At 50.3% G+C, this 26184-nt stretch overlaps 1 protein-coding gene across 1 annotated transcript; it reads right to left on the minus strand.

Annotated features, from left to right (window-relative positions):
* Positions 1 to 945: 945 nt before the first annotated feature.
* On the minus strand, positions 946 to 21149 carry ADRA1D (adrenoceptor alpha 1D). The gene is made up of 2 exons (XM_059896855.1): positions 19525 to 21149; positions 946 to 2314 (listed from the first exon to the last, which is right to left on the minus strand). Exons 1-2 carry the CDS (start codon positions 20642 to 20644, stop codon positions 1725 to 1727), a joined length of 1710 nt encoding a protein of 569 aa, XP_059752838.1. The 5' UTR covers positions 20645 to 21149; the 3' UTR covers positions 946 to 1724.
* Positions 21150 to 26184: the final 5035 nt, after the last annotated feature.

Here is a 26184-nt window from a genome sequence, read left to right on the forward strand (position 1 = left end):
CGGATGGCCCCCACCTCTGTGAGAAGACTGTGGGGGCTGTGCCCAGTGTCCCCAGCTTTAGGGCAGCCAGTGTGCTGCAAGATGAAGCCCTCTTTGGGGTGTGCAACATGCTCCCAGTACCTGCTTTTAACTGCCCCTCCTGTTCCTTGTGGGGGTTACCAGGCCTGAAAGTCCAGTACCTGCTGTAGACCCACAGTGTGAAATTTCTGCTCCCAAGCCCAGATATTGGCTGTCTTTTTACCTTGTAATATTGGGATGAGGGGTCTGAAATTGTGGTGATCTTTTAAACAGACTACCTCCCTACTACAGGATGGAAGCTTTTGGCTCAAAATACTGGCTCATGTTGACCCCAGCAGTTGGTTCTTCCAGTTTCAGAACACCTCCACTCCAGACAGCCCAGGGTATTATCTAACCAGCTCTCCTTCCAAGGGTCCATTGGGCTACAGTCATCATTCCCATGCTGGTTGGATGTATGTGGTTGATATTATCTAGCTGAAGACTGAACTACCTGTAGTCTCTTGGGAACATGACAAGTGTTCGACATTTTACTCAAAGCTAATAAGCATGGTTCCTAGGTAGGTGTTCTCTCACCATGTATACCTGTCTACTTGGGCTTGTACATTTTTTCATGTAAAGTAATGTTTCACCCATTTAACTGATGGCCACCTTCCAGACTGAGGCCCTCAGAGCATCACAGATATATCTGGTGAGACTGAAAAAAGCGAAACTTTGTGCTTATAATTACTGTTTGTTCCCAAGACCAATCATGTGAGTTTTAAAAGCCAACAAAATGCCCGAATCTTTTGGTTATGCTGAAAGTCCCAAAGGACAGCAGCCATCAGTTAAAGAGACAGGTTGAAACTAGAAAGGTGAACACAGACCCAATTTATCCTCTTGTGGGCCTTTAGTACTTGAAGGATTTTAGAAAAACAAAAAGTAGTTCTTTATGGGTTGTAAGCTGAAGATGAACAGTTTGCACAGTTTGGACAAAATAGAAGTACTCTGACCAATAAATATGTCTAAAAATGACAAAGTTCTCCCCATTTGATGGTTCCAGAGCCCAGCAAGAAGTGATGGGCACAGGCACAAGGAGCTATATACAGTGTAAACAGTAAGGCCCTTGGGGAGACAAAGTGAGGGGCAGGGCGGAGCCTCAGTAGGGCAAAGTGGGCCCACAGGTTAATACAACAGGCTTGTAGGACAGTCATCCAATCTGCCACCAAAGCTTGTGGGTGGCAATGGCAGGCCACTGGATTCCTTCAGTCTACAGTAAGGATAACTTGTGTCCATTGAGAAGCTTTGGCCCCACTGACTTTTTCCGGAGGGGAGGCATTGGGGGCAGCCAGGCAGGGCCTCTGTGCCCTTTCCTCCCCAAGAGGAGGGACAGGGCTGCCTGGCCATACTTGGGGCCATCTACCCAGGGTTCAAGTCATGGATGGGGCAGTGTTTCTCAAACAGGGATTGGAAGCAAATGGCCCCAAGGAGCCCTCAGCCTCTCCCTTGAAAGGAGGAGCTGGGGGCATCTGTGTCCAGGAGGGGGAGCCCATAACTTTCCACCCTTCAAGGGCTTCACCCACACCTCAGTTCCTCAAGGATTCTGGAGAGCAGTCTCCCTGATCAGTTTCTGGGTCCTTGATTCTCACCAGCCTCTTGAACAAAGCCAGCCTCCATCTCCACACCCTTCTCCCATCCCCAGCACACTCCTCGGCCTAACTCAGGGGTCCTTAAATATCAGTCTCCCGGAGATGGCTAGAGTTTGCCAGTTCGTAGGCCTGGCAGGTGGTGCCCTCAGCTGCATCACTGGGGACGCCTAAGGACACAGCTTCCACCTCCAAGTGCAGGGCGCACGCAGCCTCTCTGGCGTGCTTCTTTTGCGACAGGCTGCAGACCTTGGCATGCAGCTGGGTGGTGGGTCTCTGGAACGGCACGAGAAGCCTCCACTTGCGAAAGGCGCAGGGCGGCTTTCGACGGCCGACGACTGGAGCCTGCGCCTTGGGTGTGCCTGGGGAACCGGGGGCTGAGGGCGCGGTGAGGGCCAGCAGGGCCCCGGAGGGTGCGGCGCCTGGGCCAGGAGCGTAGTCAGGGCGCGGGCCGCCATTCGAGGCTTGCCAGTGGTGACCGTAGATGCTCCAGAGGGGGCGGTGGTGCTGGCGACTACGATGGCATTGGCAGCGCAGGAGGCGGAGGAAGGCCCGCTTGAACTCCCGGCTGGAGCAAGGGTAGATGAGCGGGTTCACGCAACTGTTGAAGTAGCCCAGCCAGAAGATAACCTTGAAGACGCCCTCTGAGGGCTTCAGCTGTGGGAAAAGGGAGCCTGTGGGAAGCAGAGACCCAGGCTGGTTAGATGCTCAGGGAGAGGGAGTCCCAGGCAGCGCCTGGTGCAAAGGGGCCACCCTCTCCGCACTACTCCCCCTCCCCCCACCCCTTTCAGGGGCCCTGGCCATTCATCAACCAGTGGCTCTCAAGATATCTCTCCTCAATGAGTCCCTGATATAATTTGAGGGTGTCCATGAACTTGAATGAGGAAAAATAGTCATCTTCAGTTTTACTCACGTTTACCTGAAATTGAGCATTTCCAGCGAGTGTAAGCAACAAACCTGAGTAGAATTAGACAAAACGATATGAAATCACTGTTTTGTAGCTCAAAACTGGTGCAATATTGGCAGTTTACCCCCTAATATTAGCAGTTGCTACAGATATTTTGGAATATTGTCTACGCTCCTCACTATTTGGAAGTGTCAGTCACTAGATCACACCACTAGATCTTGTTATTTAAAGCCTTCACATGGAAGCACATTGGAGACTAAATCACAGATTTCAGTTAAATGAAGTCGATTTCATCTGCAATCCTTTGTATTTTATTTTTTGCATTTGAAAGAGTAACTCTGAGAAAGGCTCCATACACTTTGCCAGATGGCCAAGTAGTCCCTAGTATAAAAAGGGTAAGAACTCCTGAATTAAATGTTGACCCAGGCTTGCCCTGAGCCAGGCACTGTGCTGGGCTCTCATCAAACACCTGAGGCCCTGCTCTCCCGGTAGCAATGTGGATCACATATCATGGGAATGCAGGTGGGATGATGGTGGTGCTCAGTATATTGGGGTGGGGGGCTTCCAGGGTCTCAGGATGGACAGGAGCCAGGCAGGATGAGGAAGGGCAGAGGGTATCAGGAGTGGAAGGGACAGGTGGGCAAGAGGATAACAAGTTTGGGGCATGGGAATGTCCTGTAGGATATGCTCAGAAAACTTCATTTGAGACAAATGGTGAAGGGCCTTAAATGCTGGGAAGTTTGGCTTTTATTTTGTGGGTAGTTAGGAGCCATGGATATTTTTGAGCAGGCAAGAGATAGTACCTAGAATTAAGCCTCAATAAACACAATGCCCATGAGCTGTCGGAATGCAGGATAGTGGGGCTGTCCCAGTGGAAGTGGGAAGTGGTCAGGAAGGCTTCTGGGATGGCTTTGAAAGGGAGCAGAGTGCCAGGCAGGAGGAGGTGGGGGCACTGGGGTCTGAGCTGTGCCAGGAAGACCCTCCTCCCTGCATACCTTTCCCCTGTCTTCCCCACCATAGACCTCAAGGAGTCATGTCTCCAAAGGCACCTAACAAAATGCAAAGACATCATCCAGGAGGCAGAGGCCACTTTGTCACCCTCACTATCCTCAACATCAGCAGGGGTTGGGGGTAGGCGGCAGGAGCGTCCCATGCCAGGCAAAAGCTTCAGGTGTCTGCCAGGCTGAGGAGACAAGGGGTAGTGGTCCTTGACAAATCATGGGACCTGCTTTCTTTTCTCCTTGCCCTCAAAGAAATAAGAGCAGTGCCCCCTACTGAGGGAGCAGAGGCACCATGCCCCCCTCTTTGACCTGGGGACCCTTGCATATCACCCGCCTCCCACCCAGTGGGATCCCTGATGCTAAGAGACACTGTGGAGGAAGAGGAGTGTCAGGCAGTATTGTATGGCACAGCATTTTCAAACCCTGGTCACGCAGCCTTGAGCAAGTTATTTGGCCATCTAAGTCTCACTCTTCTTTTCTGTGAGATATACACAACAATTTCTCTGGAAGGGATTTTGTGACGCTTCATAAATTTCAGGGCACAAGACTTCGCAGGTTTGTAGTAAATACTGGAGTCTGTTCACTCCCCCTTTCCCTACTTCTGTGGCTTTTGAGAGAGGAGACCTCAGCCCTGGGAAGGGACCCCCTTCCCAGCTCTGGAGAGTGGCCAGAAACAGTAGCCGAGACCTGGTGGGTTTGGGGGAGGCTGGGGCATAAATCAGAATGTGTTAAGGAGATAATTTCCCTTGGGAGAAGAATTGGGCAGTTGTCCCTGGAATGTGGGGGCCACCAGCATTGACCTTAGCCTCCAGAAAGACAGCCTCTGAACAGCATCCCTCAACGGCTGCAAAATAAGACAGAGTGCTGAAAATAACTTTCTGACTCAGGCTAGAATTCTTTTATATTTAGCCCAGGATGACAAATCAGGGGACTATGCTTTAAGCAGTAAGCCAAAAGCCAGCCAAAGGGCTTTGTTATTGGTGTGGTTTTGATTCGGATTGGTGGGCAACATGGCATATAGTAGTGTGGCCTGGGCCTTGTTTGAAGCATTAAAATTCTAATTCATGCTCAACCAACCTATGCAGAAGCCTGCTGCCAGCTGGGAATTCCTTACACACAAAGGAGCTGGGATACAAACTCAGCCTTTCAGCCCCAAGTTTTTCCTACTGTGTCCTGCTGAGGGTTCTGTCTTACTTTGGGCTCTTCCAGAAGCAGACCTGAGACAAGGATTCAAATGCAAGTTGTTAATTTGGAAGGTAAATGAAACACCAGTAGTGAAGTGTGATAAAAAGAGGGAAGAGAAGGAAGCCAATGAAAGGAGAGTTAACAAGTTAGTCACTGCTGTGGGCAACTGAGGTGCAATCTCACTGGGAGCTCTGGGGGACTGGAGAACAGGACCAGTAAGGTGAGGGAGGTGGGGTATCTATACTCCCATTACCATAAGCCAGTGTTTGGGTTGCTCCCTCAGGGTGTTAATTTTCCATACTTCCTGCTTGCTGTGTGGGTGGACAGTGACGATTTTGTTGTTCAGAGAAAGCTGCAGGCGAAGATATGGAGGCAGCTACTGGGGCGGAAAGTGACCCATGTTCAGGGGGGATGGGTGGGGCACTGACAGCAGCCACCACAATTTTGTTTCATTGCTGTCTGCCCTCTGTGCACAGACATCTTGCCTGGAAAATACAGACGTCTGTGCCTTGGGCTCCAGCTTTCACAGACAGGAGCTCCTAAGAGACTTTTACTCTGTTCCTTTCACATATGGCAGTCCTGAGCCTCACACCTACTTCTGCCCAGAGTGCTGCAGTCTACCCCCTACACCTCCTTGCACCCTGCCTCACTCTTTGCTGCCTGCCTGCCCCAACATTCTCTCTTCTGCCCACAGCCTCTTTCAAGGATCTCTGGGTTGGGGGAGGGGGGCTTGTGGGCACTTCCCTCCCCTTTGCCATGGATGAGGTGGGTAACTGTCCTGAGACTCCCGAGGGTGCTCACTGGCATTATCCCTGCAGCACTGCCCTGCTGTCAGGGCATCAGTGGACAAGCCCCTTCTCAGCCACTCCCAACTTTCTCCTCCTCCAGCCACTCTGAGTTATGGCCTCTTAGGTCGACCACTTGGTTTCACCTCTCTTGCCTTCTCAGTCCTCTCCAGCTGCCCAGCACAAGCCTCTGCCAGCCCCGGAAGCCCAGCTACAGGAAAGCCTCAATGGGTACATGGAGGCTCGGAGGCAAGGCCTCTGTCTCTCAGTACCTGGCACTCCCCTTCTCGGTCCTGAGCTGGCTCCCTCTCCTACTCCCCACATTGTCCACAGCCGTTCTTGAAGGCATAAAGCACAGCTGTGCTAACTCATCTTGGCAGTTGTCACTGGAAACAGGTGCTCATGGGACCCTCCTGTCTCTGCCTCCCGCCATCCAGGCGCCCAGCACCACCCCCTTGTTCTCCTTTCTCTTGCAATTCCCGCTTCTCTTCCGTCTTCATGTGCATCAGCTAAGTTGCCACACTGACTGCTCACTGCCCTCTGGCCACAGCGGGCTCCCCGTCTTGTCTCTGTGCTTTTGCACAGGATCATCCTGGACTGCCCTTCCTCCTTCCTCCACCTGGTAGTGCTGGCTCCAGTGGCATCTCCTCCTGGGAGCCTTTGTCACACCACCCCCTCCCGACCCAGCAGAGTTAGTTGTATTCCCCCCTCCTCTAGCACATCTATTCACTTCTCAATGCCAAGAACACTGTGGGTAACTACCGGTTTCCCATCTATCTGATCCTTAAATGGAGAGCTCCCCACACCATCCTTGGCACATCGTAGGCGCTCCACACATTCTGACCCCCCTCTTTCTGTCACACTCTGCGTCCCCTCCATTACCAGCTCCTGTTGGTCCTGAATCCCCCACTTTGCTCCATCCCCTGTTACCACCCTGGTCCCAGCTACTATCATCATCTACCTACAGTGCCCTTCCAAGTGGGCTCTCTGTTCCTGCCCCTGTGCCCCCCATAGTACCCTGTTCTCCACATAGTAGCTGGGGGGGGGTGTCCTTTTAAAACATAAGGCTGAGCAGTTCATTTCTTCACTTAAACCTATATTCCACTGCTGACTGCAGCTTTCTGTCCTCTCTCTCTTTCTCATCGGAACTTTGACCTGCCAGCCCCTTGGATTTCTCCTATCATCTCTGCTTAGCTGAGACTTCTCCTCATTTGCACCCCAGCCATTCTTTCCTCAGTCCTTCCATGCGCATGTCCTTCTGGATTTGGGTTGTATTTATCCAGCCAGATCCTAACTCTGGAGAGATTCACCCACACTCTGAACACGCTTAGGGTCTCCAACCTCAGCTCTGTGTCCTGGCTTCAAGCAATCTTGCCACCCATCCTCAGCCCACTCCCCCCGCCACCGATTCCTGCACTAGCTCCTTTGAGCCTTTACTCCTCTCCACAGGCCCTGCAGTCTGCCCCTTCGCCTTCTCCAAAGCAGTTGATCTCACTTCCTGTTTCACAGAGTAAACAAGACAAAGAAGTTGGGCACTCACTCAAACCTTCTTCACCTGTCTTCCTCCTTGGTAAGAAAGGAGTCTCTCCTCCCACCCAAGGTTCATGTCCCTACTTGTGTTGTAGAGCTCTCGACCCATCAGTCACTTGTGAGCTTGCCTCTGTCACAGCTGCACCCTCTTTGCTGGTTCTCTGGCTATGACTTCATTCTCTCCACCCTTTCTATCCACACGTGCCGCCTCCTCTTCCCCACCTGCTTTTCACTCCACTGCTTTGCCCCACTGCCCCACTCCACCCCAGCCCTCCCACATGCAGATACAGCTCTTATCCATCCTGGACACTTCTCATCTCACCCGGGGCTTCTGGGGCACCATTCTCTTGGATTTTCTACTCCTTGTCAATTGCCTTTGCTCCTTCTTCCTCATGTCCCCACTGCTACGTGTAGGAGTGCCCTTATAAGAAGAGTCTTGTAATCTCTTCTCTTTGCATTCTCCTGGCAATTTCAGCCAGGCTCACTGACTTTTGGCTGGTAATGCCCACAGTTCTATCTCCAGCTCAGTTTGCTCTCCCAAATTCTAGACTCATAGATCCCAGACTCAATTCTTCCCAGACATTTCCACTTGGATGTCTACTGGCATCTCACACTTATCCTGCCCTCATAAAGCTTACATGTCATAGGGCAAGACCAGAAATACATATGATAAACAAGGAAAATGCAAACGTATCAGATAATAAAACATGCTAATAAAAAACAAAGTAGGGAAGGAAGATACCTAGTGTGTATTTATGTATGTGTGTGTGTGTGGCTGGGGGTGGTGGTATAAATTTTGGGTAAAGTGGCCAGAGAAGGCCTGCTGAGAATGTGACGTTTGAGTAAAGAGCGGAATGAGGCATGTGGACATTTTGGGGAAAAGCATTCCAGGTAGAGGAAACAGTGCAAAGGGCCTGAGGGGGCCCTGGTATGTTTGCAGAACAATGACAAGGCTAATGTGGATAGAATGGAGTGATTGAGTGCACAGCAGAAGGGGATGAGGTTGAAACTCAACCACTACCCTCCTCCCTGCGCCCTCCTACCCTGTCTGAGACACAATCACCTCTCCCCTTGAGTAATTCAGCAGCCTCCCGACTGTCTCTTGCATGTACCCTTGCAGCCTGAAATCTACCCTCAACCTGGCAGCTAGAACGATCCTTTAAAAATATTGGGTTGGCCAAAAGTTTAGTTCAGTGTTTTCCGTAAGATGGCTCGAGTAGCGCTTAGTTGTCTTTAACTTCATTCACAACAATTTTGTTAGATTGTATTGTGACAGCTGTCATATCAGCATGCATTTAAAAAAAACTTATCAAAATTGGTGAATTTTTGTGTAGCTATTTTAATATTGAAGATGGAAGAAAAAAAGCATCATTTACAGCGTATTATGCTTTATTATTTCAAGAAAGGTAAAAATGCAACTGAAATGCAAAGAAAGATTTGTGCAGTGTATGGAAAAGGTACTGTGACTGATCGAACGTGTCAAAAGTGGTTTGTGAAGTTTCATGCTGGAGATTTCTTGCTGGACGATGCTCCATGGTCAGGTAGACCAGTTGAAGCTGACAGGGATCAAATTGAGACATTAACTGAGAACCATCAACATTATACCACGCGGGAGATAGCTGACATACTCAAAATATCCAAATCAAGTGTTGAAAATCATTTGCACAAGCTTGGTTATATGAATCACTTTGATGTTTGGGTTCCACAGAAATTAAGCGAAAAAACCTTCTTGACTGTATTTCCACATGCGATTCTCTACTTAAACATAACGAAAAGTTTCCGTTTTTAAAACAAATTGTGACGGGCGATGAAAAGTGGATACTGTACGATAATGTGGAAAGGATGAGATGGTGGGGCAAGCGAAATGAACCACCACCAACCACACCAAAGGCCGGTCTTCATCCAAAGAAGATGATGTTGTGTATATGGTGGAATTGGAAGAGAGTCCTCTGTTATGAGCTCCTTCTGGAAAACCAAGCGATTAATTCCAACAAGTACTGCTCCCAATTAGACCAACTGAAAGCAGCACTCAACAAAAACCGTCTGGAATTAGTCAACAGAAAATGCATAATCTTCCATCAGGGTAACACAAGACCGCACGTTTCTTTGATGACCAGGCAAAAACTGTTACAGCTTGGGTGGGAAGTTCTGATCCATCGACCGTATTCACCAGACATTGCACCTTTGGATTTCCATTTTTTTCAGTCTTTACAAAATTCTCTTAATGGAAAAAATTTCAGTTCCCTGGAAGACTGTAAAGGAACAGTTCTTTGCTCAAAAAGCCAAAAAGTTTTGGGAAGATGGAATTATGAAGTTGTCTGAAAAATTTCAGAAGGTAGTGGAACAAAACAGTGAATATGTTGTTCAATAAAGTTCTGGGTGAAAATAAAGAATGTGTCTTTTATTTGTACTTTAAAACCGAAGGAACTTTTTGGCCAACCCAATAGAACTAGATCATGTCACTCCTCAAGCTCAAAACCCTCTAAGGGCTGCCATTCCCCCTCACAGCTTGACATGTGGTCCTCTGACCCCCTGACACCCTCTCCTACTCCCCCCCACTCTGTTCCAGCCACACTACCCTCCTTTTGCTTCTTGGACATGCCAGACACACTCCCACCTTGGGCCTTTGCATTTGCTTTTCCCCAGAATCTTCTTCCTCCAGAAATCCACATGGCTCCCTGACCTCCCATCTAAAATTGCAGTGTGCCTGGAAACAACCCAAGGGCCCACCAACAGATGACTGGTTTAAGACGATGTGGTATATATAAACAATGGAATATTACTCAGCCATAAAAAGAATGAAATATTGCCACTTGCAGCAACATGGATGGACCTAGAGATTGTCATACTAAGTGAAGTAAGTCAGAGAAAGACAAATATTATATGATATGACTTACATGTGGAATCTAAAAAATAATACAAATGAATCTATATACAAAACAGAAACAGACTCACAGACATAGAAAACAAACTTATAGTTACCAAAGGGGAGAGGGAGGGAGGGAGGGACAAATTAGGAGTGTGAGATTAACAGACACAAACTACTATACATAAAATAGATAAGCAACAATAATTTACTGTATAGCACATGAGACTGTATTCAGTATCTCATAATAATCTATAAAGGAAAATAATCTAAAAAAAAAAACTGAATCACTTTGCTGTACAACTGAAAACAACACGATATTATAAATCAACTACAATAAAAAAAATTGCAGTGTCCCCCACCCCATACTCCCTATCTCCCTCAACTGGCTCTATCTGTGGCCCTTATCACCTTCTCTTGTACTATTTGAGTTATTCTTCATTTTGTCTATCACCTTTCTCCCTGCAGTAGGAGTCCATGGGGCAGGAATAGTGTCTGTTTTGCTTGGTGCTGCACTCCCATTGCCCAGAAGACCTCATGAACACATTGAACATAGTAGGGGCTCAACACTTGCTGAGTTTGCTGAATGAGTCCCTCTTTTCTACCCTATATGTCACCATGTCTGGTACATTTAATTTTCTCTCTAGTGGGGTCCCTCCCTTCACCTCATTCCTGAAGCCTTTGCTGACTCTGGCATCTCATTTTGTTTACATGGCTGTGACAGCCCCCAGTGGTCCCTTGTCTCCTCTACTCTGCACACAGCTGCTGGAGACTTATTGTAAAAAAAAATGGTTTCTCTCCTTTCCCCTCTGAAAACCGTTGGTGGCTTCTAATGGCTCTGAGGAATAAACCCAAATTTTCTTGTGTTGCATTCAAGTCTTTTCAGAATCCTAAGCTGTCTTCAGCTTACCTCCCTCCCAAATTGGCCACACGAAGCAACAAGCATGTCTTCCCACAGAGGCTGGGCTCCTTCTGCCTTCCTGCGTGGCTCTAACTGCTCCCACGGTGCTTTCTGCTTCCTCCCACCCATCCCTCCAGCCCAGGTCAGGTGTCCTCCCCCACCAAGCCTGGGTTAGGTGCCCTTTTATGCACGCCTGCATCTTAACAAATAAAATTTATTACTGCTCTATCTACTCTCCTAGACTCTAGGTTTCTTGAGGGCAGGGATGGGATTAATTATTCTTTTCATCCCAGCCTCTAACACACGTGCCTGATCCAGAGCAGGGGTCGTAAAGTAGCTGTTGAGTGAGTGGATAAATGCTGTTTGGGTAGATGTAGGTAGCCTCTAAAGTGATGAGGAAGGAAATGGGAGCTCACGCTTGCTTTCTGAGTGTTCAGTACCTACCAGGCTCCATGCTGGGCCCTGTATGTAGCACTTCTCATTTAATTCTCATGGCATTAGCATCCCACTTTGTAGCGATTCTAGTTATCTCCGGAGGGCAAGTGGCAGCATCAGGATTTGAACCTGCATCAGTCTAGCCCTAAAGTGCTTGTTCTTTCCATGACATCATGCAAAGATAGAAAAAAAACTTCCCCTGGTCTTCCAGGGGTCCTGGGGTCAGGATCCACAAAGACTCACTTAATACCTTCCAGCAGCTGCTCCACAAGCAGCATGCCCATCCCTACCTCTGGACTTTCATACATTTGGCCTGGTCTGGAGGATGGCCCTCTTCCTTTCTCCATAGCAGGTCTCTCCAGTTCTTCAGACTTGGGCATAGAACCACCTCTCCAGGAGCAGTTCTGTGATTAATTCCACTCCTGGGGTCTGCGGAGGTGAGAGTGGTTTCTGGAGTGTGTGTGCCTTGAGCACTTCTGATTCTGCCTCCACCAAGTGGCACTCATTGGCCTTCTCTATGGCCTTTAGGGTGGCCTGTGGGGGCTGCCATATTGAATTCGGCTCCTGTGCATGCATGCCCGTCCAGAACACTCAGAAAGGCTGGGCTGTTGCCTGCTCGCTGCATCTCAGGAAACAGACCCCAGCCTCCTGGGAGGAGCCCCAGAAAGCCACTTGGCCATCTCCTTCCCCTTCTTCAGATCTTTGCTCAAAAGTCACCTTTAAGTTTTGAAGTTGATGCTATTAGTGCCCCACCCAGGTTCCCCTGGTCCCCAGCTGCTGTGAGTGTTGGCTGCTAATGGCTTATAGTTGGCTGCTAATGGAGAATTGCCCTTGACCAATGGGAGCTGCTTCAACTGGGAGATGACACCTTCCCACCAAGGTGGCAGCCCACAGCCAGTGATAGACTGAGCGGGGATGGAAAAGGCCAGACTCCTTATCTCGAGGTGGCACCATTCTCTGCTGTCGTTCTTGTTCCAGGGTTCAGGCTGAGGCCAGACTTTGAGACCACATCCTGGGTTTAGCTCTTTTCTGACTTATCCTGCTTCCCTCCCTCCCAGGTACCTCCTGAGAGCTTCCCTCAGTCCATCACTTGCATAAGAACTCCTGTCTCAGGCTCTATGTACAGGGACGTGACCCAGGACACTCTTTGCATGGATGTATCTTCAAGCTCTCTTGATTGGTCCTAAACCTATAATCCAGGGATTAGCTCTTGGTCACTGTTTCAACTCTTCCACCCACTGCTGAGAAAGGCAGGGCATGAATTTACATGTTCATGTCCATTCCTCTCCACTCAACAGGCAGGCTGGAGAATGGGAGTGAACACATTGACCTACCTATGAGGAGAGGTGGTCAGGATGTAGGTAGGAGATGACTGCAAACACAACTCTTGCCTGCTTCTCTCTGCTCCTCGGCCTTTTCTTGCATGTATCCATCAAGCTTGCTCCCACCTGCCTTCCCCTATTCCCTGTTTTGGGGTGCCTCTGTCAGGAGTCTAACCTAATGTCCAGGGATGCTGAACATCCACTAGTCAGAAGAGGCAGGGCCTCTCCTGTGTCAGCAGGTTACCCCACTCTTTGGCATGTTGGCTGGGCTAGCCTGGCCTGCACACTGTTGGGGAAACTAAGGCAGGCTGAGATTGGCGGCGGAGGTCTGCAGCCTTATCACAGGCCAGTCCCCTCTCCTAAGTGAGAGCAATGTCCAGGCCCAGGAGATGCTGCTGAGATGCTGGTTAAGGCTGGAACTGGCCAATCTGGCCAAGCCTCGCTGAGGAGTGACAGTGCTGAAGCCAAGGGGGGACTGTGTGATTAACAGCATTCTTTTGGCATCACCAGAAGGGAACTTGTTCTTGGTAGAATGTCAGAATTCACAGCCAGTCTTGTTCATAGCTTGCAGCCAACCATGGACTATTAGGCTTCACTCCAGCCTTTCCCCTTTCCCACCTCCTCCCTCACCAGTGACTTTTCTATCCACAAGCAGCCATTTTCTCTAGCCAGAAAGAAATAGAGGGATTAAAAATACCATGTACCATATTCAGGTCTTTCCCTGCCAACAGGGCTAGCAGAGATGGAATTCCCAGTCCTAGACTCCCTTTCTCTCTCCTAGTTCTTTCAGCTGCTCACTCAGTGCTTCTGACTCTAGAACTCAATTGCGCCTTCCCCAAGAGAGGCTGGGAAGCAGCGGACCTCTTTGCAATATTTTAAAGGGTCGGCCTCCCTCATAAGGCACACTTGAGCTGAGACCTGAAGACCCTCTGAGGGAGTGAGTCATGCATCTACCTGAAGAAAGAGAATTCCAGACAGAGGAGAGGGCATGTGCAAAGGCCCTGAGGCAGCAGGGTACCGCACAAGTTCAAGGACAACCAAGTTAGGACTGCTGGAACAGAGAAGGGGAGGAAGAGATGGTAAGAGATAAGGCCATTTTGAAGCAGAGACAATCATGGAAGGCTGTCAGGAAGAGGTGACCTGAATAGGGTCCAGGTCTCAGATGGATTATAAAGACATGGAGTTGAGGCTATTGTGGGGTAGCTGTGCCAAGCCAAATCTCTTGAATTCCTTGCATTGCCAATCTTCCATGGTGAGAGGTAACTGGTGGGTCCTCTGGCTTGAGATAGACAAGGAATAGATCAGAAGTCCCTCTGTGCCCCGTGTTTGCCTCAGGATCCTTGAGCTCTGTGGGGCTGGCCTAGAACTACTGGTCTGGCCCTGGACATCCTTCTGCAGCTGTGCGGATTGGCAGGGAGGGGCAGTTCCTAGAGCCACAGAGGCTGCCCGGTGGGGCCCAAGGCAGGGAGATGAGTCACAGACCTGTTCAGTGTCCTACACTGGACCCCACCCATTCCCCTTCAGCTCTTCTCCCTCCCCTTCTCCCCCCTCTCTCTCTCCACCTTCCCTCTCTCCCTCTTTTCCACTCTTGTTGTCACTTCTTAACTCATTCCCTGATCTGTGGCCTTGGAGTGGTCACACCCCAAGCTCTGCGTGCCCAAGGCTGAAGTCCCTGCCAAATGGCCCTTGTGCTCGACTGAACATGACCCTGATCTGAGCATGAACCTTTCAGTTCTCAGACCACAATGACAAATGGCTCATGAGTTGGAGCAGATCAGTGCTTTTGCCAGAGGAGAGAAGTTCCCAGACAGTGGTCACTCTGTCCAGGAGTCCCAGCACTGAGTTGCTGGGACATTGACCACTAGGTCCCAATGCTGGCTCTCAGGGGCCCAGGCCAATGTTCTGCTGGGTCACCATCTGCAAAGGAGGGCAGGCAAATCCTCTAGCATTCAAGGAGAACTTTTTGGTGGGCATATAGCTCATGAAGCAGGATGGGGCAGGGTTCAGGTGGGGTCAGAGGTGGGCTCAGGAACTCAGAGACTTTCCCATGAGGAGTAGGCTCAAGGGCTCTGGCGGTCTGGGAGGACCAAGCCACGCAGGAAGTGGTCATGTCCTATGGCAATGCTCAGGGCCCTCATGGCCAGGATCTGGGGCAGAAGTGAGCCTGGAACTGAGCCTGGGGGGAGGTAAGCAGGTGCTGAGGCATTTGGTGAGATTTAAAGCTTAAAGCATGGCTGCCAACTGACCCTTAACCCTGGCTTCAGTTTGACCTCTGATCTCTGACCCAGGCAGGAAGTAACAGGACTCTAGGGCCAAGGGCACCCATTGGCCAACCCCCAAACAGTGATGTCTATAATGTGTGACAGATTTAAAAATCACTTTTAACATGGTACTAAAAAACCTATTGGTCCCCTTAGGAAAGATTGCTAGGAAATTGACTCTTCTTTTGATAAAGGAGAGAGCATCGAGCAGCTCTCCTGATTTTCCTGTATGGACTCTATTTCAAGTGACCAAATAGCTAGTGGTGAATTCTTTTTAGAATTTTAGTCTACAAATGCAGAAGGAATGATAGAATTTGGATATCACCACTTTCAGTCCCAGTGATATAATGGGTCCAGGCCATGGTCAATGGCTGCTAAAACTAGCAGGTGAAAGGCTGATGGAACATTTTATAATGAATGAATCAGGCTGACTGCATCTGAACCCCTGATCAATCTTAACATCACAAAAGAAAAGAAATCTTGTCCCAAACACTGAACTTGAATCTGTTCAAGCCAGTTTACAGGAAGTACAAGGAACAGGGGACACATTAAATGGCACTAATAGGGACGCAAACTCCAAAATGTGGGCAACTCCTTGGGGACAAACAATCTGGTTTCTTCACCAAATAAGCTGAAAGGGAAAAGGTGGGGGTAGGGGAATCTTATTAATCAAAGAAACTGAGGAGACAAATCAAGTGCATGCAATGTATGTACTTTCTTTTGGACCCTGATTCAAACAAATAAACGAAAATTTTGTGAGGAAATCAGCAACATTTGAACACTAAGATATTTGGTACTATTAAACAACTATTTTTATGTGTTATCATGGATTTTGGTTATTTTTTAAAAGTTCTTCTAGAAATATACATTGAAGAATTTACAGATGAACTGATATGGTGTCTGGGATTTTCTTCAAAATAATAAGCAGTGGTGGAAAGTGGGCGGGGGGTTGAAATGAATGAAGATCAGCCTTGGGTTGATACTTGTTGAAGCTGGGGCCATCATACCGTTCTGTCTACTTATGTGTTTGAAACTATCCATGATTTTTAAAAACGGAAAATAAAACCCCTAGCTCATTGCTTGTTCATAATAATCACTCAATAAATGTTAGCTGTTATGTTTAAAAACTTTTTAAGGTCATATAAAAGGGGGGGTCACCCCCAATGCATTGCGAGTAAAGGGGGTCTCTGCTTACACAGAGGCTGTTATACTAAGTGAAATAAGCCAGTCACAGAAGGACTGCATGACTCCACTTCCATGAGGTATCTAAAATAGTCAAATTCAAAGAAAGAGTGGAATGGTGGGTGCCAGGGGCTGAGGGGAGGGGGAAATGGGGAGTTGCTAATCAATAGGCATAAAGTTTTAGTTAAGCAAGATGAATAAATTCTACAGATCTGCTGTACAACCTTGTGCCTAGAGTTAACAATACTGCATGCTTAAAAATTTGTTAAAAGGGTAGATCTCTTGTTGTGTTCTTACCACAGGAATAATAATAATAATAAAGATAGAGGGCTGTGCTTTGTCAACCAGATCCTCGGCACGGAAGGATGTGAAAAGGTTCTGCCACTTCTTCCTTCTATACACACACTGACCAAGCATCTACTATGTGCCAGGTGCCACGAAGGCACAGATAGGAGATGTAATGCCAGCCTCTTCTTCAGGCTTTTGGGCCAGGGAACAGTAATGCCATTCCTGAGAACTTGCTGCAGTGCACCCCCTGCCTCTCTCCCTGAGTCTGTGGACCCTGCACCACCTCAGGGAGCCTGTGGAGATGGGTCCTTCGGCACTTGGCCAGCACTCTGAGACGCAAATGCTGAATCTACCCTCCACACCTGGCTGCCAAAGTGTGCTTTCCAGCCTGGACACCAATTCCTCAGATGGCAGCCTCCTCCTGCCTCCTCCCTCCTTCTCTCCCGCTCTCTCTCTCATTAAGGCATAAGATACTGACAGTCAAGTTTATAAAGTGTGTACATTTTAAGAGTACAGACTGATGACTTTACATATATATTCACCAATGTAGTCACTGCCTAGATCGAGTCACAGACAGGGAAATGGAGGTGTGGGGGATGACCCCTAGTCCCTCTCTGAGCCCCTCAGGATTTTAGGTGCCCTGTGCTTGTGTCCCATTCTTTCCTGCCCAGCAACTTGGGCCCCAATGGCCCCACAGGTGAGCATACCTTGTCTGTATCTCTCTCTGCTGCAGCTCTGGCTTGACTAAAACATTTCAGGTGATAGATGGCTGTTCACGGTCCCCTGTGCCAGTGTACCCCTGGGACCCTGGGCCCACTTCCTAAAGCTTTCGATATCCTCTGGGCGATTGGGGCTGCTCACTGGCCATGTCACTGCTGTGGCTGAGGCTCCTGCTTCCACTTGGCTTTGTGTGTGGAGATGTGGGTGAAGGGCACCCTGGGTCTGCTCAACAACCCCAGGTTGTGGCCCTACTTGGCACCTTCATTTCCATGGCCTGTGGCCCTTGCTGGCACACAGTGCTTTTTCTCAATCCTCCCACGTTTGCTGCTCCTCACCTGCTCCACCTGGTGTGGGAACCAGGGCCTGCAAGGAGGGAGGTACCACCTTCTCCTGTCTGCCCCCTTCTCTGCCTCCTTCTGGGTTCTTTCAAAGTGGGTACTCCCCAGGGCTCCTTCCCCAGCCCATCTCTTCTCTTTGTCCATCCATCCTCTTTCTGGGAGACTGTTCCCCACACTCCTGCTTCTGCAACCATATCCATCCTTGGTCCCCTTATCTAAGTTCCCAACATCCTCTTCCCCCAAGCACATACTGGCACCTCCTACCAAAATATGCCAGCCCCTTGGATTCCACATTCACCCCCAAAAGTTGCTGCTCAGAATGTTCCCTGTTCCTCCAAAGATGCCTCCCTCCTCCCAGGCCTGGCTCCAGAGCTCCTGGGGGGGGGGGTTGCTCCTGGCCCCCCTTCTTCCTGCACAACCCTCAGGCCACTCCTGCTTGTACCACAGGCTCTGTCCTCCTGTTCTCTCTGCTGTCCTGCCCTCCAAGCCACATCATGGCAGATCAGAATATTCTGTTTCCCTGCTTGGCCTCTGTCCTGCTTGCTCATTATTGCCAGATTCCACTAAATTCAGCTCCACTGTGGCCCTGGGCTTTGTTCTAGAACTTGGTGAGGTGCCATGGGAAGCTGGGCACAGTGCAGACCGGCAGGAAGGGAGAGGCAAGGATAGCCCCAGGGTTCCCATACGAGGTGTGAGGAGCAGCAGAGATGAGGGGTTGAGGAAGAGCAGTGTCTGCCAGCAAGGGCAGAGGCCATGGAGATTTAGGGATGACTTTTTGGAAGAGGGAGACGTGATCTCGACCTCAAAAAACAGTAGCCTTTTGCAGTGTTGGTTGTAACAGTGAAAAATTAGAAAAACTGAACACAGCAGGAGACTGCGTCAACACACCATGGCATACTCTCAAACAGAATACTATACTGTTGCTAAAATAACCAGAACGGATAAATCTCAACGACAAAACATTGGGTGAAAAGGGCAAACTGAAGATGTATGTGCACAGCTGGTGCAATTTATATAAGTCCAAAGGACACACAAAACAATACTATTTATTATTATGGATTCAGGTGTTTGTAGTAAGAGTATAAACATGTGTGTGGGAGTGATAAACACCAGATTTACCTCTGTGGAGAGAGGGAGAAAATGAGGAAGGGACAGGAGGAGGGAACTTAGTTGTTCTGTTTATCTGAAAAGAGAGAGAGGAAGTGATCTGAGGCAAATATGGCGAAATGTTATCATCTGTTCAATGTGGGTGATTACAGGTACATGGGAGGTCCTGGCTTGGGCTGGCTGGTTGCACCTGTGGGTGAAGTGACTCAGGCCAAATGCAACCCCATAGATGCTGTTCCCTTTCTTCTCCCTGTGCTGACTGAGCCCCAAGGCTTCCAGGAGGGGCCTCAAGGCGTGGGAGGAAGGTCCTGAGAACAGCTGCCCACCTCCCAGGACTAGAGGAAAGCCTGTGAAAGAAATAGCAAAGTTCTCCAGAAGTGCTAGGACTCTGTAATTTAAGAAACTGCAATGAACAATATTAACTTTCCATTTGATAAGATGCCCTTTTCCTTTCTTTCTCACCCCCACACAGACCCCCACCCCCCACCCCAAGAGGAGATTTCAGAAATGAGAGCCCATGGCATTCACAGATACCAGCTGGGGAGGGCCTCCCAGGGGGGCCCAGCTTCCAAACTGAGAGAAAGCAGGTGGCTTCTGGTGTCTGCTGATGTTCACGTAGACTGGCCAGGGATTGCTGCCCATGAATGAATGTAGGCCCTGGTGGTGGAGGGAGGGAGATATGTAGACAAGCACATACACTGCTCGCCACATACTAAGGGAGCAGATGCCCACACAGATTTCCACTGACCTTTTATATTTAGTGGAGTTGGGAGTGTAAAACAAGCCCAGGGCTTGTAATGGCAGTGAAGAAGGGGGAAGGCCAGAAAAGTTAGAAGCTCATAAAACAAATCCTGCAAGCATGAAGAGCCTATTTGTCTCCCACAAAGCAGCACGCGCACGTGTCAAAGAGACCAGGCAGGTTACTAAGTAAACCTTCCATGCTCAGGTGGACAGTCACCCTCCATTGGGAAGGGCCATCCAAGTCTGGGTGCCAGGAAGGGATGGTCACAGGCTCAGGGAGGAAGAGAAGGGGCTGGTGGGAGAGGGGTCACTCACCCAGTGGCAGGACGAAGAAAAAGGGGAACCAGCAGAGCACGAAGACACCCACGACGATGGCCAGCGTCTTGGCTGCCTTCTTCTCACGGGAGAACTTGAGCAGACGCACCGACAGTGAGCTGCGGAAGGTGTGGCCCTTGGCGCTGCGCATCCCACCGTGGGCTCCGTCTGAGCCAGTGCTTGCGCCGCGACAGTGGATGCGCAGCACCACCTCTGAGGCCTTGCCCCGCTCGCGCTTGACTCCCGCCTCCAGGCTGCGCGTGGTGCTTCGCGCTACCACATACACGCGGCAGTACATGACCACAATGATGGCCATAGGCAGGTAGAAAGAGCACAGGGAGGAGAAAACAGCGTATCCCGCCTCCTCCGTGATGCCACAGAAGCGCTCGTCAGGGGGCACCGGCTCCTTCCAGCCCAGCAGCGGCCCCACAGACACCACGAGGGCTACAGCCCAGAGCAGCGCCAGGATGGCGGCCGCCTTGCGCTCGGTCATGATGGCTGGGTACTTGAGCGAGTGGCGCACGCCCACATACCGGTCCACCGAGATTGTGCAGAGGCTGAGGATGGAGGCCGTGCAGCACAGCACATCCACGGCGGCCCACACGTCGCAGAAGGCCCGGCCGAAGGCCCAGAAGCCCAGAACCTCCATGGTGGCCGAGAAGGGGAGCACCGTGGTGCTCAGCAGCAGGTCGGCCACGGCCAGGTTCACAATGAAATAGTTTGTGACCGTCTGCAGGTGGCGGTTGCAGGCCACGGAGAGGATGACCATCAGGTTGCCCGCCACGGCCATGAGGATGAAGGCGGCCAGGAAGACGCCCACGCCCACGCCCTGCGCACTCACCACCAGCCCCCCGACGGCCGCCGTGCCGTTCACCTCGCCGCCGGCGCCGGTGCCCCCGGGCTCCCCAGTGGAGCTCCGGTTGTCCTCGCTGCTGCCCGCGCCCACCACGCCGCTGCCGCTGCCACCGCCTGCGGTCACCCGCACGCCGTCCACCGCCCGGCCCTCCGAGGCAGCCGCGCCGCCCGCGCCACCCCCGCCACCGCCCGCGCTGGAGCTCCCGGCGCTGCTGTCGGAGCAGGGTCCCTCGAAACTGACGTTCAGGAGATAGCGGAAAGCCATCTCAACGCGCGGCCGTCGGGGGCCGGGCCTGGGCGCAGGACGAGCGACTGGTAGGGCTGGGGGCTCCGGCACCAGCCCCGCGCGCTGGTCCTGTCGGGCTCCTGCCTCAGTTCCTGTGACGTGGAGCACTGCTGCCCGCGAGCGGAGCGGGCGGCCGCGGAGTGGGACCGAAGAGCCGGGGCTGGCGACGCGCGCCGCTCTCGCAGCGTGCCCAGGCGAGCGGGCAAATCGGTGGCTCACGGCCGGGTGGTGCGGGCGGCGACCACTGAGGCGCTAGCTACTGGGCGCGGGGCCGGGACGGAGGAAGGGCAGCGCCGGGGATGAGGAGGGGGCGCCGGCACCGAGGGACCCGGCGCCACACTTGCCGGAAGAAGGGGATCTGCGCTCTCGGCGAGCTGGCGTTCCGGGGTCCCAAGGGGCGGTGGCGCTGGCTCGCGCTCCGACCCCGTGAAAGCCACCCCCGCCGCGCCGCGGGTGCTCACGCCCGCCCTCTCCCCTCGCGGTCCGCTCCCTTCCACCTCCCGCGCCCCTCCCCGGCCTCCTCCCTCTTACCACTCAGCTAAGTCTCCCTCCCGCCCTTTCCCCAGCGTCTCGGTCACTGCTGGTGCCCTTGGGCGCGCCGAGTGTAGAAGGTGCGATTCCCGGGTCCCCGGACTCCCAGCTCCCGCCGCCAGAGAGCAGCAAGCTCCTGGGATCTGCAGCCTGCTGACTGGACCGCGCCATGCCGCGGCGGGTCTCCTCCAGGGAGAGCCCGGATGGATCTGCTGCACCTCCTTCCTTCTCTCAGGGGACTGGACAAAGGAGGGTCTCAAACACCTCTGTCCAGTGCCGTGGCGTGGAGAGCTCCAGAGGGTGTCGGAAGCTTTGCGGGCCTGTGATGGGCGAAGGAACAAGAGACTACTTACATGGTTACAGCCTTCAGACCCTGCCCAGGACACATCGGTCTGCATACACCAACTTCTGCACTGTTACTTTACTCCATATCGGATGTCGAAATAAAACTTCCCATTGCTACACTAAATAAGTGGCCTCGTTCTAGGGAGGGAGGGTTTAAGTGCTGGAGGGTGGGAAAGGCCACTTGGCGGGATGGTTAAAGGAGGTGGGGCAGACAGTCTGGCTCCAAATCTAGGCTCCACCCTATGTTAGCTGTTTGACCTCTTTGTGTCTTAGTTTCTCATCTGTAAAATGAAGATAAGAGTAGTGTCTACCTACCGGCGTGAAGATTTAATGAATTAATATCTGTTAGGGCCCCAGAGCAGTGCCTGTATTTGTTAGCTGAGTGGGACTACGCAGGGCAGGATTTGAACAGGTAGGACAGAGGACAGAGGGAATGTGGAGCTGGTATGAACCCGGGCCACAGGTGGAGGGGTGGGTTTGAGGAGCCTCTTGTTGACTAACAAAACTGGGTAGGGAGAAACAAAAAGAGACCATTCCTTTGGCCAACATAAAAATACTAACCAGGCTGCTGTCATGTGTCAAGCTATGTTGGACACTCTGGGTGGCAGGGGAGGGGGGAATTGCAGGGAGAATAATGCCACCAATTAAGTGCAGGATGAGGAAGTCTTGAGCCATGCCAGGGAGATGAGGACCTGTTTAGAGAGGTATCTGGGAGGGGGCAGAGAACTCATGGCCTCAGTGCCCACTAGCTGTGAATGACATCTCAGGATGTATGAGAGTCCTAGATGAGAGGTGCTTTGGAGAAGAGCAGAAAAATGGGAGAAATGGGAGAGACGGGTAACCGCCCCTCCCCATCCCCTCCCCAGCCTAGGAAGCCAAAGCTGTTACAGTCATAGCTTAGAAACAGCTCTTCCAAGGCCTTCAGCTTCCCATTACATCTTCCATCTTTTACTTGGGTCTTTGGGAGCTTACTGTGAAGAGTTGAAATGAAAGCAAGTTGTCTTATGAGGATTATTTGGCAGCTGATCTAAAGCAGAACTGTGGGTTTGGGCTTCCTCTCTGAAGGGGAGGGGCAGAGGGCTCTGGAAGGACAGGCCAGGAGCTTCTCACATGGGAGTGTCAGATGGCAGGCTCTGTGTCTGTGACTGGCTGCCATCTCACAGTGTAAGACAGGGATAACCCTCGTGGAGTACATCTGATTCTGGGCTTGGTCAGTTTTCAAGGATGACTGGGAATAGGAGACAAAGTTAAATCTAAGCTGGCCCTGGGGTGGTAGGGGGCTACCTGACAGGTGTCACATAGAGATCTGTGCCTGATTCTGGTCTAGAGAACCAGCATAAGGCTGGCTGGAGGTATACTTGCCAGCAGGGTGAGGAGAAATTGTGGGATAGTGTGCCTGGAAGGAGATGGGGCAGCTTTACCACATCTCAGATCTAGGTCTACAAGAGGGCTTTGGAGGTTCTAGAGCTCTAGGGGGAAGAAACAGGGAAAGGCAGGAGGTGTGAAATTGTGAGTTTTCTCTACCAGTTTATTATGCTCAAATCTGGGAAGGGATCAAATTGCTGGACCTGTGAGCCCTGGAGACCTGGCTGGCCCTTGGTTTCTTTGTGATCCAGCAGCACGGCTTCTAGTTTAAGAAGGAAAACTAAGCACCTGTGTTTATCTCCTCTCCTTTATGAGATCCCTTTAGAGTGAGAGTAAAGAAAAAGGAAAGGTTTATCCCACAACTGAGAAGTTAACTCCTAGACTGGTAAACTGGGACTTTAGCCCTTAAAGAGGAGGTTTAAAGGAACCCTACAAGAGGTCATGAGAGGTTTGAGGAGATTTGGACTCTCATGGAAATGGTGCAGGATGGTTGTTTCTTTCAGTCAGGGTGTTGAGTGGGAGAGAATGCAGGCATTCCTGACAGATATCCTGTTTGTGGGGGCCAGCCAGTCAACCCACAGTTCATTCCTACCACACCAAGCCTGGACAACTTTTATTTATTCATTCAACACAAATTAACTAAGCACTAGCTATATGCTTAGAACTTTTCCTGGCACTGGGGATATGATGTTGTATAAAGTAAAATCCCTGCCATCCTGGGGCTTACATTCAAATTGTAGAAAGTGCTACTCAGAAGAGTGAAGAGGAGATCTTTCCCATGGACAAAAAGTTTTCTTTGGGTTTGGTATCTGGGTCCTGGAGACTCTTTTCAATTAAATTCTCAAAGAAAATCCAAATGCAAAGGAACTGTTTTCCAATTCTTCCCTGCCTCAGAATAGCAGTGGAGGCTGAAAGGGTGTAAATTCATGTATGTCACTGGAAAACTTGGCTAATGCTGCCACTTCCTGGGATCAGTTCCTATGAAGAACATGGGCATCCTTTCTATTCTTCAGCTGCAAATGGATCTCTACCTCTGGCCTGACCTTTAAGCTTACAATGGCCTGACCCTACCTCTGGCTACAATCTGACCCACAACCCTGACTGACCCCAAACTTAAGCCTCCCAATCCCCCTAATAGTGCCAGTCACCCTAGATGCCTACTATGGTCAACAGGGGTACTGGGTAGAGGGGTGAGGGCTCAGTGCTACCCTCTTCCACCATGAGGACAGTAGAGTTTGGTGCTGGCTACATCTCAGTGGTTGTGGGTTACGGAGTATGTGGGGAAAAGATATTGCTGAGTATGTGGGGAAAAGATATTGAAAAGATAAGCAGAAAGGAGATATGTACTTGGTAATTCATCTTTGCAGCCTCATTCCTATGTCAACAGAAGCTACAGGGGACGAGAGGCCCATTATTTGATTATTTATGCTAATACTTGCCTAAAATTACTGGAGTTGGAAGTTAGTGACTATATTTCTCATCATAGTAGAAATGGTAGAGGCTGGGGATGGCCACCAGTGGAATGATATTCCTCGTTGAAGCCTGGCAAGCAGCCTACTGCTCTGGGGACCCTTGGTGTGGCTGTTTGCTTTGCAGCTGTGTTTGCTTCTGCCCCGAAGAGATATTCTTTTGTTTCTTTTTATTTTCTTCAGGAGAGTAAATAAGCTGGGAAGCAGGATATTGGACAAAGCCACAATGTGTGGCTCCACTATTTCCTACAGCCCTGGAATTCTCCAGGGCCCTGGAGACCTCTTCTAGATTGTCTACATCCACCTGCCCAAAGAAAAAAGGGATTCCTTTTGTGGAGGATTATGTAGACATTTTAGGAGTCAAGCACAGCACTCGTGTCTAAGCTCATGCCCCCACTTAGACGCAAGGGAGAAATGTGGGTCAGCCAAGTGTTCAAGAATAGGGAATGGACTTGATGACCATTCAGCCTGCAGGACATTATGCTGCAGGAAAGCAAGAGTCCCAGGAAGACTCCATTTGAGCATTAATGAGGCAATTCCTGATGGGTGGATTGTGAAAAGAGCAGGTAGATTGGCTGATCTGAACCCCTGGCTAATATTCTACCCAGGCCCAGTGGACACTCTTCATGTGGCTATTCCTTCTAGACCAGGCCCAAAGTACACATTTCCAGTATGGCTTACTAAAAAAACATTAGAGTTGAGAATGCCATTTGGGAATGTGCTGGTGACAATGCTAATTCCAATTCACTCAGCTCTGGGAATGCAAAGGGAGAATTAAGGTGGTCAGTGGGAACTCAGCTAGCATTGCTTTAACCTCCCTGGAGAATAAGCAACCCCTCTCTAGTAGAGTCCACCCAGTGCCAAGGGGAATCTCTTCCCTTCCTTTATTAGTGCCCAAAATCCCACCCTTACAATCTAGGTCTTCTAACTCCAAGAACCAGTGTTTCTCATTACTTCACAAATTCTTTGTACCTCCTAGTAGAGGTGACATATAAGGTTACCATCTCCTCCAGCCCCTGAGATCTGATTACCCATTGTGGGATGTGGAACTGGGAGGAGTGGGGAAGAAGTTCCGTAGGGATATTCTGTGGTAATGAAAAGAAATATGAGAAAATTCTAGGTGTAAACTTGGCTAACCGGACCCCCAAACGGAGCAGCAAATGCAGATGAGGGAGATTTCCTAAAACAGAATCAAAATAGGCCAGTCAGCTCTGAGGAAGTGACATGTAATCAACTTGAGAGGCCTGGCAGGGTTGCATGACTCCAATCCCGATTAAGGAGGCTGAGGCAACTCCTGCTAGGATATCAACCTTCCAGCTCACAAATAAGATGGCACAGAGCCATTTTCCATTTCCTTTCTCCTGGGGCAAGAGTCAGTCTCTGGAGAAGACTGTGAAGAAAGGAGGATTTCCCTTGACAATGATTCCTTGGAGGAAAGGAAGGATGGAGGAAGCAAAAAATCCCAAGTGTCCCAGGAAAAAAATTAGGAAGTGAGGCTGGTTCTCCCCACTTTAGTGTTCTCCATGCCTTATCTCTTGGGCTTCTACCAGTTCTCCCTTCCTCTGTCCTCTGTGGGTTAGTCACTTAATCTCTCTGATGCTTCGTTTCCCCATAAGTGTAAAATAGTGATAATAACTCTGACCCACATGAGGATTGTTTGCAAAAATCCCATTTACCTCCTCCTCTGGGTCCCCAGTATCTTTGATTTATTCCTCTGTTGATTAGTGTTTTATAATTTCATTGTTTACCTGTGGTAGCTGGAGATAGTGAAAGTATGAATCAACAAATGAAGAAATGAATAAATGCACA

This window comes from Balaenoptera ricei, chromosome 15 (assembly GCF_028023285.1).
Source record: "Balaenoptera ricei isolate mBalRic1 chromosome 15, mBalRic1.hap2, whole genome shotgun sequence".
Classification (NCBI taxonomy): Eukaryota; Metazoa; Chordata; class Mammalia; order Artiodactyla; family Balaenopteridae; genus Balaenoptera; species Balaenoptera ricei.

Coding starts and splice junctions, on each gene's coding strand:
- ADRA1D (XM_059896855.1), bottom strand. CDS start 20,644: ATGGCTTTCCGCTATCTCCTGAACGTCAGTTTCGAGGGACCCTGCTCC. Junction 2,315..19,524: donor TTTCTTCGTCCTGCCACTGG/GTGAGTGACCCC, acceptor TGCTTCCCACAG/GCTCCCTTTTCCCACAGCTG.